Raw genomic sequence first — 14,462 nt, forward strand, 5'->3', positions numbered from 1 at the left:
CTCCCTATTGTCTCACTATTTATTCATTTTTTTTTTTTTTTTTAACATTTCTTTTATGCATTTCTGCTTGATTATGCAAACAAGGAGGCTGTTATTGAAAGTATGTCATGGGATTAACTCTTCACCTATTTATTCACGTGTGATTTTGAACTCTGTGTTACTTATACTGAATCTTAAATGTCTTATTGTAAGTAGGAAATACTGGTTATCTACAAGCTGTCAGTCACTTGTTACTTATCATAATATGATTTTACATACCAAATATAAGATATTACAGTATTTTGGGAGATGCAAGTAATCAGCTTCTAGCAGACTTTAATTGAGAATAATTGCCTGTACATTAAATATGAAGCCAGCAGCCTTTTAGCATAACTCTGAACTCTAAGTGTAAACAACGCTTAATGTTTCATGGAGCAGTTATTAGAGCAGTGGTTGCCGGGCAACTGTTCCTGGCTCCAGCGACCTTCATCTCTGCCAGAAAGCAAAATATTAATTTTCCTGAATGTTGAAGTTTACTTTCTTTTTTGCTGATTTCTTTTCGTTAAATACTTTGTTTCTGTCATTCCGTGCTGCTTCCCTTCCTCTTCTCTCAGTACTATTTTCTTTCTGTTCTATATTCCTTTGTTTTCCTTTTTGCTATCTGATTCAAGGGGGTCAAAGGATAGAAAAACCTTCTCTTTGGGCTGTTTGGGTGGAATTGACTTGACACGATTAATTTGTCTAACTTCTCACTTAAATCGTGGAGATACAAGGTACAAGGTATCAACAAACTCATGCCTATAACTTCTTTAATATGATATAGTACATTTTGAAAGATCTGCTGTAATGTTCACTGCATTCAAGGCATCAGTGGTATGAAAAGTGACTCTAGTGTTACTGTAAAACTTTTAGGATATGTGGAAATAATAATTTTTTAACCAAAGATATTTTATGAGTGGAAATAAACCCAAATCTAGCTATTGGGCCTACATGTGGATTTAATGTACCTATATTTAGGTCCAATCTTTAAACTATTATAAAAAGCTGTTCTATTCTGCTATTCCAGTGTGAATAACATTAAAAATGTTTAATAACCTCACAAAATAAAGTGGAATCTAAATAGGAAGAATACCTCTCAGTGCACAACAGCTACTGGAGTGGACAGATGTCTGTCACACATAAAAATATATGAGAAAGATTATTATAAAAACCTTTATCAAAAAAATACATATAATATTTTCTTCTCAAAATGATATATGAGATATATAAAGGAAGTCTTTTGTCCTGCGGTGGTTGGAACATGGCACTCAAGCTTGTATAGTTAGAAATGTAACACCTGCTCATCACCCTACAATGATTCCTGGTCACAAGCCAACAAGCTCTTCTGTCTTTAATTTCTTGGCAGATTTAGAGGCTTATTAATCACCGCTTACACTGAACGTTGCCCACATTAATACAACCTCGCTCACTTTGTTAAGTGATTAGTCATAGATGGGTTACTCATTCTGAGGTAGATCACAGATATTTTGTGTCTCAGTCTTGCTAATATCTGTAAACGCTGATCTCAGACGACACGTCATGTCAGTCTGTGCGTATCACATGAGACTGTTTCTGATTGCAGATCAGCATTAGCATGTATGCAGAAAGCAAACAGAGTATTACTGCGACTCCACTGGTTGTTTCATCATTCCTCTTCTCTATTCCCTGCCCTCAGTTTCACACCAACATTTGCACTTCAAGAACTCTCTTATCAAGATGAATGTGAGCTTCTCCTCACTGGCTGGAGGTTATAAAGAAACTCCATGAATCAGACAAGACCGTTCTGCTCTGAATCTACAAGTTCTAAAGAGAAAAAGACAGAAATTGAGCCAGAGCTCGTTTGCAACTTTTGCAAATGAGCTCTGTGACAGCAGAAGAGCAAATTAGTCCACTACATCATGCAAAGCAACTCTGAAAATATTGGAGATCATTACAGACCAGTCACCAGGTTCATCCAATCTACCAGTTTCCCCTTTAACATATTATGTCCAGTGCTACTCACCAGATTCAAGGTTTCCTGGTACAGCTGACCCTCCCCCTCTCTCTGTCTCTTATATACAGGAAGGATGGAGCCACCGGTGGCCTTGCACCTGTCTTGCTCGCCCCGGTGGAGCCATTCTCCATGAAAGCTTTGGCTCCTTTGCTGCAGACAATCTCTCCAGATGTAGTGGAACAAGACCCCACATTTGGCCTGTTGATGGGGTTGAACTGGAGGACAGCCACCCTTTAAAGGGGTTCAACTGCAGGCCAGCCTTGGCACAGAGCATGAAAAGTTTTGAGTGATATTTCTGCAGTGGAAATATTGAATCATAAAAGTCATTCCTGAATCCATTAGTTTTTGCAAAATTTCATGAGTAACTGGTGACCGCCGGAGAAGAGCAACTTAACAGCCACCAGTAACTGTTTTTCCCTTGAATACATTTGAGGTGAGGGGACATGTGATATGTGCGCAGTGTTTTCACTTATCCCTCCTCAAGCCAGCAATCATCATTTCAATAAAAGATCCTTGGCTTCTTCTCTCAAGGTTAGATGTGAAATAAATGGCTCAATGCTTTGTAGGAGACTAAAATCCCAGCCTGAGTCAGACACTCTGCACTTCTGCCAGGGCCCCAGAGTGTCTGAGAGTCTGGCACCAGGTCAGAGACAGATTTACACCAAATAGCCCAATCAGAGCCTCTGGCTTTTTTTTTTTTTTTGCCCACCCATCCAATTTATATTTATATCTATAGCTATCTGTCTCTATCAAATTATTAAAGAATGAGTCCCTGTCTGTCTGTCTGTCTGTCTGTCTGTCTGTCTGTCTGTCTGGACACGAGCTGATTTTGAAATCTGGTTGTGTCACATGCACGAGAAACTGACTCCAAAGATTCTCTTCTCTCTAATCTTTAACATGCACCCACTACAATATTTCAGAATACTGGCACATCACACACTACAGATGAAGTTATTGTATCACCTCACATGATCTCATGTGATGTCAGGGAGAGGCAGATGTAAACAAAATGGAGTTGGGTGTGGTGCAACGACGTGCTGTAGTAACGTGTTGCAGTGAGAGAAAAAGAAAGCAGAAGGTTAAACAGGTCTGGATGGGTGGGGAGACACGGTCGGCACTGGTTTTCTGTTCTTCAGTGAGACCTGGAGGTGAGATTTAAAGTTTCTGTCAACAGCAGTTTGCTCACTAACATTAGACTCAAGGGACCAAATCTTTATTGCCTGGCAGCACGACAGCTGATCTGGAACGCCTCTCTCATTAGTTGTTGTGGTCCAGTTTGGAAAAGTGATGTAATCATCCAGATTTGACAGTTTTAATATGAAACATGTTTGATGTTATCGAAGCAGCTCCACAGAGTCTGTGAGCAGTTCAAGAGGTTTAAAACTGGATCTGTAAACCTCCCATATGACCAGATAATCTGTGCTGAGCAGCATGTTTTGGAAGGCCACTGCATGAGTATGTGAGACATGATAATTGTTTTGTTTTCTAGCAGGAGGACTCAAGGGATCTGCAACCTTCTGCATCCAACTTATTACCTACAAAACTATTGACATTCTGATCAACCGTAGCTGTATTTTGTGTAATCAGTCACAGAGAAACATCTTGAAACATCTTGAAACTGCACATTTTTGGGAACATTTCGTCTCAATGTCTTCAGTTTTCTTCAGTGTGGAAAATAAGGACTGCATCATTTATTATTCTGCCCTCTTCTTTCCCATTTAAACTCTTGAGCATGAGGCTGTCGTTCACTCCCGTTTCCTTCTCAGATCATTGCAGAGTCTTTATAGATATATTGTTTTATTCAGAGCACTTCAGGCTTCTCAGAAATATAATCTATGCAGTTCAAGAGGCAGAGCACTTTGTAGTGGACTGTTCCTAAAGTCTGACGTCAGAGACATGTATTATATCGGCTCTTCACATCTGTAACAACCCTGTAAGGTGAGGAAGTTGTTGAGAACTTCAGCTATTCCAAAAACAAAACTCTCACTTTGTGCAGAAATCATCGTCACAATGTTAAATCTTTTCAGTTCGACGGGTCTGGACCCCTGCCGGCATCATGACAGGCAGGTAATCAGGTTTGTTCCCAGTTTGCCACACGCTGACATGAAGTGCTCCAGGGTGGAGCAGACTCTGCAGGGGAAGTCTTGCACTACACAGTTATATAACTCAGTTGTGTGTGCTAAATAACATATGAGCAGTGAAACACTTCTGGGCGACTGTGTATAGATCAGTGATCAGCAGAGTATCGCCTGCAGCACCGTGCAGCTGATGAAACTGGGTTTTATATCTCTGAGAATTTATTCTTCCAATGTTTTGTGTGCAAATGTCTTAGATGTCCTTAGATACATTATTTATAGGGGAACAAATGTCTGGAGGCCTGTTGAAACCTCAGTTTGATTCCTGCTGTGTATTGATCCAGAGTATCTGAAATTAGAGTTCTTACTCAGCGCGGCTGAACACATCTCGACTGCAGCTGCCCGACAGGCTGCTACAGTCTGCAGAGACTCTGATTCAAAAACTGTGAATACACAACAACACTAATGTCTTCCGTGTTTTAGATTAGAGAAGAGTGTGTTGGGTCTCAGACACAATGTTGCGTCTAAGTTGAACACAACACGGTGTTGCACTGGATGAGTAAGTTAGCTTCAGTGTAGACTCATTTCATGAGGGTTTCATAGCCCTCTTCCCCTTGAGGCTAATTTGTTTGTGACCTTACCTGCATTTTATTGAAGGAAGTTGGCAACCTGAACCATTACAGAGATCTGTAAACAGCGGCTGTCATCACGGCCCTGAAGCCTTTGGGAAGCTCTCGCTGTGTGTTGGTTGACAGCTTGCTTGTGTGTGACCCCGACTATTAACATCAAGTTGACTGTGCTGGTGTCAGGACACCTCTATCGAGTGATGTTTTTGTCGGCACACTCTTTGCCGAAACCTTCAAGTAAAATGGCTCTGATGCTATTGATCTGAAGGCTCGATATTCTCTGTTGGAGTGCTGACCGGTAATACAATGTGACTGCTTCACTTGACTGAAGGAGAGAGAATTAAAAAACAAAAACAAATCTTTCCTTCCCTTTCAGCCTCATTGCCTTTTTTTTTTCTTTTATCTCTGGCATGAAGAGATGTGTAATTAATCCAATTAAATTCCCTGACTTGGGTGATGAAGGACTCATCCAACAAGCCTTGGAGTCTAATTGAAATTGACTCTATAAAGACCCATTCAGCTGAGACGCCACATTTAACAGACATACATTAGTGTGGTGGATTAGCACGTCGGAGACATGCTGACAGGTGATGTGACAACATGCAGAGCTGCATGACAGTAGTATGTGTGAAAATATCCCACCAGCAGGGGGCCCTCAAACAGTGTGCTGCAGTCATGATCTGGCCCATTTAAGTTTATGAATTGATTTTTGGAGATATATATATTTCTTTATATACTCAGCAGGCTATATTTGAAGTGTTTCTTCATGAAGCAGAGCACAAATCTTTTCCATTTACTTTAATTTTCTGTGTTTAAATTGATGGAGCAAACTTAAGATGTTGGACTTGAATTTTAAGATAAAATAAAAGAGATCTTAAAGGAGCAAGTCATCATCTACTCACACCCAAGGTGTCTGGGGAGCTTCCGTAGTCCACAAGACATTTCTGGAGCTTCACAGCAAAACAGCGATGCAAGACTGTTTTACGGTGAAGCTCCAGAAACTTCAAACTTTCCTTCAGCGTGGAGGGAGGAGATGGTGATTCTACAGATCTAACCTCTTTTCCCTTTTCAAAGTGCCCTAAGTACTGCTGGACCACTGCGGTCTATATGTGACTTCAGTCTATCTGAGTTCTTGGGGCACTAAGTGTCAGTCTAAATCCTACACATACAGTTGCACATACTAACATGTGGACAGCTATTGGCTCTATATATGCAATATTATATTAAAATCATTCTTGAAACTTGCTTTAGAATAACCTTTAGTCTCTTTTAATATGTTTATGCAGCTACAAGTGCATTAACATGTCAGTTTCTTTTTTGAAGAAAGATGCAACACAATCACATCTTAATTTCTTATTTATTACTGAAACAGGATGTCGGGACAAAATGCATTTAAATCATCAACACAGTGTCAGTCTCAGAGACAGGCTGTTTGATTTGACAGGAGTGGCAGAGGGGCGGGACCACTTCAAACCAATCAGATCCACTTTTTCAAACTTCCAGGAAGTGACAGTTTTGCAGGAGTTTTCATTTCACATCATCACACGTCACAGGGATCCTCTGCTGTTTGATTTACAGACCGAACTGAGATGCATGGACTGCTAGCTGCTAGCATGGCTGCTAGCTGCCTGGGAGGTGAGAAACGATGCAAACAAAAACACACACAACATATATTGTAGCATGGTGCGTAAAATGGTTTAGAGTTTGTGTTGTTGGTATTAAATGGGCAGAAACAAGCAGATTCACCAGCACTGAAGTGATTACTTGCAAAGTCACCAGTTCTGATCCTTCATTTGGTTCCACTCATTTCCACAGAAACCGTCTTTGTTGGAGGGAGAAACAGACTGTGGGGCAGCCAGCAGGGATCTTTGCTTGTAAACAGGCAAAATGAGTTTCTCAAATATAATTCAACAAATTAACAATCTGCTGTTTCCAGAAGCGACTTAATGAGGCCGTTGTCAGAGTCGCCGTGTCGGACTCGTTTTAACGGAGTGGGACGTTATCTGTCTCCCTGCAGTGGGTGAACAATCCACAGCTCCTCTGGGTCCCTGCAGAGTTTGTGACTGTACGTCTCTGACTTAATCACTTTGTCTCCCCGTGGACGTTGTCTCTGCCTGCAGGATTCAGAGGTAACAACAGCCGTACACATGAACACACAGACACAAACAAACATTTAGACTTGGTGATTACCCTCCCTGTCTGTCAGGAGTTATTAGCTCATGCAGACGGGGGAATTGTTTTCTCTACACGTGCAAAAAGGTCTTTTCTCCTCTGCAGTCTAAACCCGTTACATTACAAAGCACTTCATCTTATTGTTGGAGTGTATCAGGTTCTTCAGTTTCCAGGCTCTGCAGATCACATGTCACTGTAATATTTACATTGCTATATTTAAGTTGATTCATCAGCCCAGAAGAAGAAGACATACAGGCATTAGCACAACATTATGAGAGGTTATATTATGTTCATTTACTTATTTTAGGGTTAAGAATCTTGTGTTGACAATAGCAACCCTGTCTCCTATAAATTACATTTATATAACAGTTTGAGCTGTTTTATGTTTTGTTGGGGTGCAAATTGATCCAAATAAATAAAACACTCTTGATTGATTAGATTGATTTTCCCCTTCTCACCATATAGGAGGCTGAGAGGCTGGTTTCCCTTCACCACTTCAGACATTTAAAACACCCTCAAATACAAAAATGCATGCAGTCTGCAGATGAGCTACTTACTAAAGTTAAAGCTCACTATTTGCCTCCAAATTGCAGTGGAGTACAGTATTAAGTAAGTAAATGTACTGTACTTAGTTACATTCCATCACTGACAGAGTCTCACAAAGCCAAGTGATTGTACAATGCTCCGAGTCAACACGATAAAAATCAATTTTCTTATCTGACATTAAAGCGTCGGAGTTACAAGCCTTGTGAAGTGGATCCAGGCTGAGCTGCCGGCTGAAACCCAGGCTGGCGCCCCGCAGTGGAACCAGAGTGGAGTAACTCAGCGGGTGCAGCTGCCCGGGTGCAGAATGACCGAGGCTCCACAGAGAGCTGTTAAAGCTGGGCCTGAAGCCTGCTGCCGGGCCCGAGCCGTCCTCTCTCATCTCTCCCCGGGGACGGCTATGAATTGTGGGGTAGGGATGGAGATTGGACGAAGCGTCTGCGTGGACGCCTATTTAAATTCCACCAGTGTTTCCACCATTTCTGCTTTCCACAACACAAAATGTGATACTGATATGCAGAAAGCACTCAGCACGGTGAGTCCACATGCTCGTCTGCGTGGGAGCAGGTGCAATTAGCTTCGTGCAGGTTTCGAATTTGCTGCTAAAAGAGATCAACTACAGTAAAAACCTAAAGATCATCACGATTGATTTAAGATGTGACTGGAAAGCACAATCCTCTAGCTGGTGTTTCACCCCAGAAATCCATCTTATCCTCTCCTTTCTGTTTCCAGGGAAACAGCAGAGATGCAACACAATGTATCAGAGAGGAGAAAATGACGTGACGAGACAGTGAAACAAGAGGAGGAGGAGGTGGAGGAGGAGTGGAAAGATTGAGCAGAATGTATTCCTGTCAGAGAAATCAAATGTCTAAAAATAGGAACTTGTATGTATGTAAAACATAAACTGTGTCCTTCCTCCATCTTTCTCCTCGCTGAGCTCTTTATTCATCAAACTGTGACTCCATCAGAAGGTAAATGGGACTGAAAGGGAATCAAAGGCAGAGATGACAGGACATCCATCATCGTCTCGTCTAATTCCTCCTCTGAACCGTCTCCACAGGTAGATGAGAGAGGAAAACCACATTTAGTAAAGAACAAAAAGGGCGATCGGGTTACAGACGGTAAAGTTCCTCTGACCCGTCTGGTGCAGATATGTTTCAGTTAGCAAGCTGAAATACATCCGTGCCAGTTTAAAGATGAAAAACAGGTGAGAGATGAAGGGAAATATCTGAATGTGATGTAGAAACAAGCTCGTCCCTTCAGCTGAGAATTCAAAGTCTGTAACAAGGAGCATTAAGAATATCAGAAGCCTTAATGGACACTCGATGTTCTTTAACGATATCGACTGTAAGTAAGTGGATCTGACCAGAGATGCAACATTTTGAATCATTATCAGCGTTAATCAGATTATTAATTAAACAAGGTTAAATTGTGGCAAACCCATCAAACGTCCTTCCAGGTCAAAGTTGCTGATGAGTGATAAGTAATGAGACACTGTCTCAGCACTGAAGATATTTTATTGTTTTCGCAGAGCTGAGCTCTCAGGTGAAGAGCTGGATGGATCAGGCCCGGACCAGGAGTTCTGAGGATCTCACTGGACTGGACCTGGAGCCGCGCTGATGAACTCTGGAGGACGAGGGACAGAGGTGGGAACAGGAAGCAACAGTCTTACATAAACTTAATGTCAAATGTATATGCAGAATATGTTCAGTATCTGGACTTTGAGCCTGGACTCCTTCTGACTGTTCATGAATAATGTACACATCTTTTCACGAGCTGTGGCTCGTAAGTACATTTATCAGCTGCAGTTTCCAGGTATGTTTACTTTCTGTTTCACCAATGCTGGATTTGTGAGCTCATGTGGTCTCACAAATCCTTCCCGGCTTTAAGCTGTGTGCTTCTGACTGAGGTGTGACGACCGGCCAGTAGAGCGACTTGGAGATTCCTCGAGAGGTTAGCGTAGCTGCTACAGCATCAGCTGTATCAGAGCTGGACAGTGTGAAGGCTGAAGGCGTCTCTCAAGGGTAAAAATGTTTTCGCTCGTGTTTCGACGGCTTCTGTAAGAGTTTGATTTCACAACTGGCCAAGTGATGGATGCTGACGGACAGATGGTTCGTCCGATCACCTGCTAAGTGTTTTTTCCTTTTCCAAACAGTTTAGGGTGAAACCTTTTCAGATGGTTCTGTATAACGAGTCTGAAAACGTCTACTACCTTTTCATATTATATTTTTTTTATCATATCAGATTTATTTGGTGATCGTGGTTATCCAATAGTCTGACATATTTATAACTGTCTTTGCCTTCAGTAAAATAAAATCCTGAGTTTCTTTCATTACTTGTCAGCTAACATATTTGATCTGACTCATCATTTGTTAATACATACATGTTTCTTCAAGCCACCTCTCTCTATGTGAGCCACTTTAAGAGTCCAGACTGGCCTGTTCACATGTAGAGAATCTATATATGTCTCTCAATTATAAATGATACATTACACAACTATTCATCCATGCAACACAGAGCAGGCTGCACAATAAGATCGAAGGAGAATCTCACAAAGACAGGATTTGTGCTTAGACAGATCTTGTTCTCCCTTTTCTTTTTTTTTGGCAGCTCAGTCGGTGACATTTCTGTGGCTCCGCGTGGGTGAAGAATTACAAGCATAGTAAGCGTGAAAGATGCACAAAGCAAAAGTTGACTCCCTCTGCTGCCACGGATTCCAATCTGATGGGAAGGGAGAGGATGAGGGAGGCAGGGATGGAGGGATTGGGAGAGGATGGATGCTGCTGGGTGGGGGAGGGGGCTCGGCTAACATGTATGAACAGTAGGATTAGAGAGGGGAAAGTCCAGAGAGCCAAGACCCGCTGGGTGCCTTTCCCCGGTGTTACATCACTGTCTCTGTGTTATATACCTCTTCTTATCTAACTGAGGGAGTCCGGGCAGAGGAAGAGTCAGCTGCAGGCGATGCCTTCAGGAGCATGAAACCACACATACAGTAAAGTCAAGACACACATGTTTGATTTGCAGGTGAAGATTCGCCAGTTTTCAGCCCACAAACCTGAAATAAGGAGCAGAAAATGTGCTTCTTTCAGATCCTTCCTCCACACCTTCTCACACCATCTGACTCTCTGCTGTATATTGAACATGCTCAGGCAGCAGCTCAGTTGCAGCCTATCCACAGCCTCTTGCAGCCCCCTCCCCCTGCAAAAGGAAGAAAAAAACGCTCCGTAAATTCTATTTGTTAGCATTACCGAGCAAGATGGCGCTGTGGCTGTCAGCACCTCGGACAGCTCCCGGCAGCTCTGACACCGAGCTCAGCATCTGATCCGTGTGTGTGGAGGGTGTCGCTGGGTGCCTGATCCGGTTCGGTCCGATCCGATCCGAGCTGTTCAGATGATGTGACTGCATCCAGGTGTCTCGTGAGGCTTCACCGCAGCCACAGAGAGAGAAGAGGGGGGTCAATCTGGATCAACCTGACTGCTATTAAATAGGACTTTGTCGCCCTCCTCCTCCTCCTCCTCCTCCTCCTCTTCCTCTGCAGCGAAAGTGATTTTAAAGTTGAGCAGGTGAACTGAATGATCTCACCGGTGCGACGAGAGATGGAGGCGCGTGTTGAGGCGCCACCAGCGGCCGCTTCGGACAGGAGACATGAGGCTGTGTTCAAGAAATAGTGCTGCCTAGTTCTGTCGCTGCAGCCTTTTTTGTTTTCTTTTTTAATTATTTTTATTTCCTTTGGTTTCTGCAACGCCGGTGGTGAAGATGCTGGTGCTCCTGGTGACGATGTCTTCAGTCGTTTTCAGCCCCGGTTTCGCCCTCAGCTCCCATTTCAGCTCAGGTGAGCCGACATTCCTCTGCTAACACCTCCATCATCGCTCCTAATGTGCTCTTATTTGATTCTACTCGTTTTTAAGTTGGTGCAGAGACACTATTGGTTGCAGATAAACGCCTACACATTATCTAAATGTTCACCTAATTCTATAGGACGACCTGTATAGATGGCGACATATGATGTAATCTTCCTCCTCTGCAATTTCCAGTGCTGTGTGTCCTTGTGTGTGTGTGTGTGTGTGTGTGTGTGTGACTTGGGTTTTATTTGAGGTGAAAAGGAGAAAGAAAGCAAAATATGTGCCTCTTTTTGAAGTTCATGCAGCTCTCACATCTGCTGCTGGGGTCAGCTGAGCAGTTTAAAGGTGCAGTAGGTGTAAAGGTGGAGAGCAGAGGTGAAGGTGAAAGGTGAAGCAGGAGTGTGTGGGAGCAGAGGCATCCTCTAATTGGAGCAGGAGGGTGTAGCTGCTGTTATCCAAATAGTGCTGGGAAAGAAGAGGATTATGGGAGATGATGAGCGGAGGCAGGTTCACCTCATTGTTTCTTACATGACGGTGAACAAAGATAAATAAATAATCGGAGCTCTCTGCAAAGCAAAAGTCTATTTTTTTTTTTATAATGCAGCATACAGTAAGCAGCTCGGCCTGTCATTCAGGTGGTTTCCATGGCAACCAAGAGGTGCAGCAGGCTCATCTGTTTCCTTCCAACAGTCAATAAAAAATGGATTTGCTCCCGCAGTAAGCATTTTTCAGGAGTTGTATAGACGTGTCAGTGAGGACGCTGGTGTTTCTGGAATCAGCAGCCGGTGCTCAGCGTGCACGACGGGCCGCCTTCCACTTGGTATCCTGCAAATATGCTTAAGTGGGTCTCTACTGCCTGTCCTTGCAATGGCTACCTTTCATAATGCCCTCCTGCCCTTTTCAAAACACATTAATTGAATTGCATAAATCCCCCCCTCTTCCACGCCAGCGCTTTTGCCTCTGCAGCAGCTGATTTGAACCAGACGTCCAAAACGAGAGAACAAAGCTTCGTATTCTCTCTCATGTCCAAACTTCAGAGCCACGGTTTGCTTTGCTTTTTTCTGTTCTGACTTCAAACCACTAATTTATTCATCTGACAATATTTGAATTCCAGCTGGATCTCTGACAGATATCAGAAATCCTCTTTACATTCTTTACTTTGAGATGACGGCGATCTGGTCGTGATTAACGTGTGGTCTTCTGGAGGTGTTACTTTGTCTTCTGGTGTTTCTAATAGACGTGCACCTACATGTTGTGCTTATAAATACACACTGTACACTTTCTCTGATAAAGAAAAAAGAATCATCAGCAATTTTTACAATTTTGTACTGAAATCACGACTTTGGCTCTTTACTGAAGCCGTGTGACCTTCAATCTGATTAATATACGAGCTCAAAACAAGTTTGTCTGTGGCTCCATCAAATCAAAGTACTTCAGATGTTTTTTCTGCATCATTTTATACAAATTTCCCTCAAAGTTCAAACTCACATATTTGGTATGTTTGAATGTGATCTCCACATGAGTGACAGAGACTTTTAAAAGATAAAAAAATGATGATTAAACTGTTTTGTAAGGAGTGAACTGGTGTGCAGTCGTGGGTGATGAAGGAGCTTTTCTTTGGGACTTTATCTAGTTCAATGTTAAATTCTGGTGAGTTGTGCTTTCTAGAAATAGTTTGTGCACAAGCATCGAGCAGAAATTATTAACTGATTAATTTATTAGTTGATCGACAGAAAATCTATTTGTCACAACTCCCTTTTTGAGCAGAACTCTCACATATCTCCTTGTTTTCTGACGTTTGTGCAGCACGATAAGTTAAAAAAGTATCTTGCAGTTGTCTCTGCAGCACTACAGCCTCTGTGATATTGATTTTGGATTGGCCATAATGTCATTTAGATAATATTTAGATTATCTGTGCTACCCTGGTTAATATCTGCAGATTTTCTTTCTTTTATCTAGATGTCCAAATTGTTTATCAAAAAATAATATTGATAACAACCTTGCATATTTTGAATATGTAAACAAAACTTTATGTAGTATTTGTCCAGCCAGTGGGTAAATTATCTGTCCATGTAAACAAACAAATACAATGAAATAAAGCAGTTATCTGTCTGTTGGTATATCTTGTTTGTGTTGACGGGATCAGTTGCACAGAGATGTCGTCAGTTTGTTGATGAAGGACGTGTGAGCAAGAAAATGAAAGGATAGATCAGGAAAACGTAACTCATCAATTGGAATCTGAAAGTAAGAATGATTTAAAAAGGACACGGTGAGAGAGCGCAGGCAGAAGAGAGAGGAAGGTTCTGGACCTGCAGCTCGGATCGTTCTGTGGTGCCAGCAGTGATGACCGCTGTGTGAGTGGGTATAGGGATGACATCACAGCCCACAGGGCAGGGCCTGATATCAGTGGCGGTGGAGGGGGAGACTTTACTGGCAGCGCTGGCTGGTTTCCCAAGCCCCAGGTTATCCATTTCACATTTCTCACTGGGCTCCTGGCTACATATGCAGAGGCTCATTCTAATTATACGGACACAGAAACAGGCGGGGAAGCAGGACATGGTATGTTTGAAAGCCCAAAGGACTTCCCTCTCTTCGGTTTCTCGCTAAATTACCAGGACACAGGAAAGGAGCTGGAGGAGCAGGTAAAGTTGGGGAGTGGCTGCTGGGTTGGAGGGACAGAAGTCAGGACTAGCTGTACAGAGCTGGAGACGAAGCATCTTTGGTGTTTTTGCTCTTCATACAGAGAAAAATCTAGGTTACAGTCAAAGCACAGAGACGGGACCAGACAGAGGAAGACAGAAACTTACTTGAGAGGTGGCATCATTTTCAAAGTACGTGCAGTAGATGCTGATGTTTTGGCTGAAAGAGAAGCTTGCAGAATAAATGATGAGCTGTTGGCAAGCTGGAGAAGTGCAGGGCACAAAGCTGTATGGTTATACGTTGGATTAATGCCACTGACAGTGATCGGACAACCTCTACACGCTTTCTGCTCTGATCTACTCTTCCCGTTAGAAACAACTCCTCAACACTCACGCTGATATGGAAAGATGAAAGTGCTGTGTTGGTTCTTGAATTGTGATTATCCAGCAGCAGGATTTCTGATTTCTTTTCCTTCTGCAGTTGTTTTCAGTTTCTGGAGAACAGCTTGTTCAGAACATAATCATTCGCGTATTGAAAGGCCCAGAGTGTCTTT

At 42.5% G+C, this 14,462-nt stretch overlaps 1 protein-coding gene across 1 annotated transcript in view; it reads left to right on the top strand.

Annotated features, from left to right (window-relative positions):
- The first annotated feature begins 10,648 nt into the window (after positions 1–10,648).
- Positions 10,649–14,462, top strand: part of aatkb (apoptosis-associated tyrosine kinase b) — a 48,696-nt gene continuing 44,882 nt past the window's right edge. Inside the window, exon 1 of the mRNA XM_037081741.1 lies at positions 10,649–11,259. Within this exon, the coding sequence (XP_036937636.1) occupies positions 11,184–11,259 (76 nt within the window). The 5' untranslated portion in view covers positions 10,649–11,183. The remainder of the gene's footprint in view (positions 11,260–14,462) is intronic.

This window comes from Acanthopagrus latus, chromosome 20 (genome assembly GCF_904848185.1).
Source record: "Acanthopagrus latus isolate v.2019 chromosome 20, fAcaLat1.1, whole genome shotgun sequence".
Classification (NCBI taxonomy): domain Eukaryota; kingdom Metazoa; phylum Chordata; class Actinopteri; order Spariformes; family Sparidae; genus Acanthopagrus; species Acanthopagrus latus.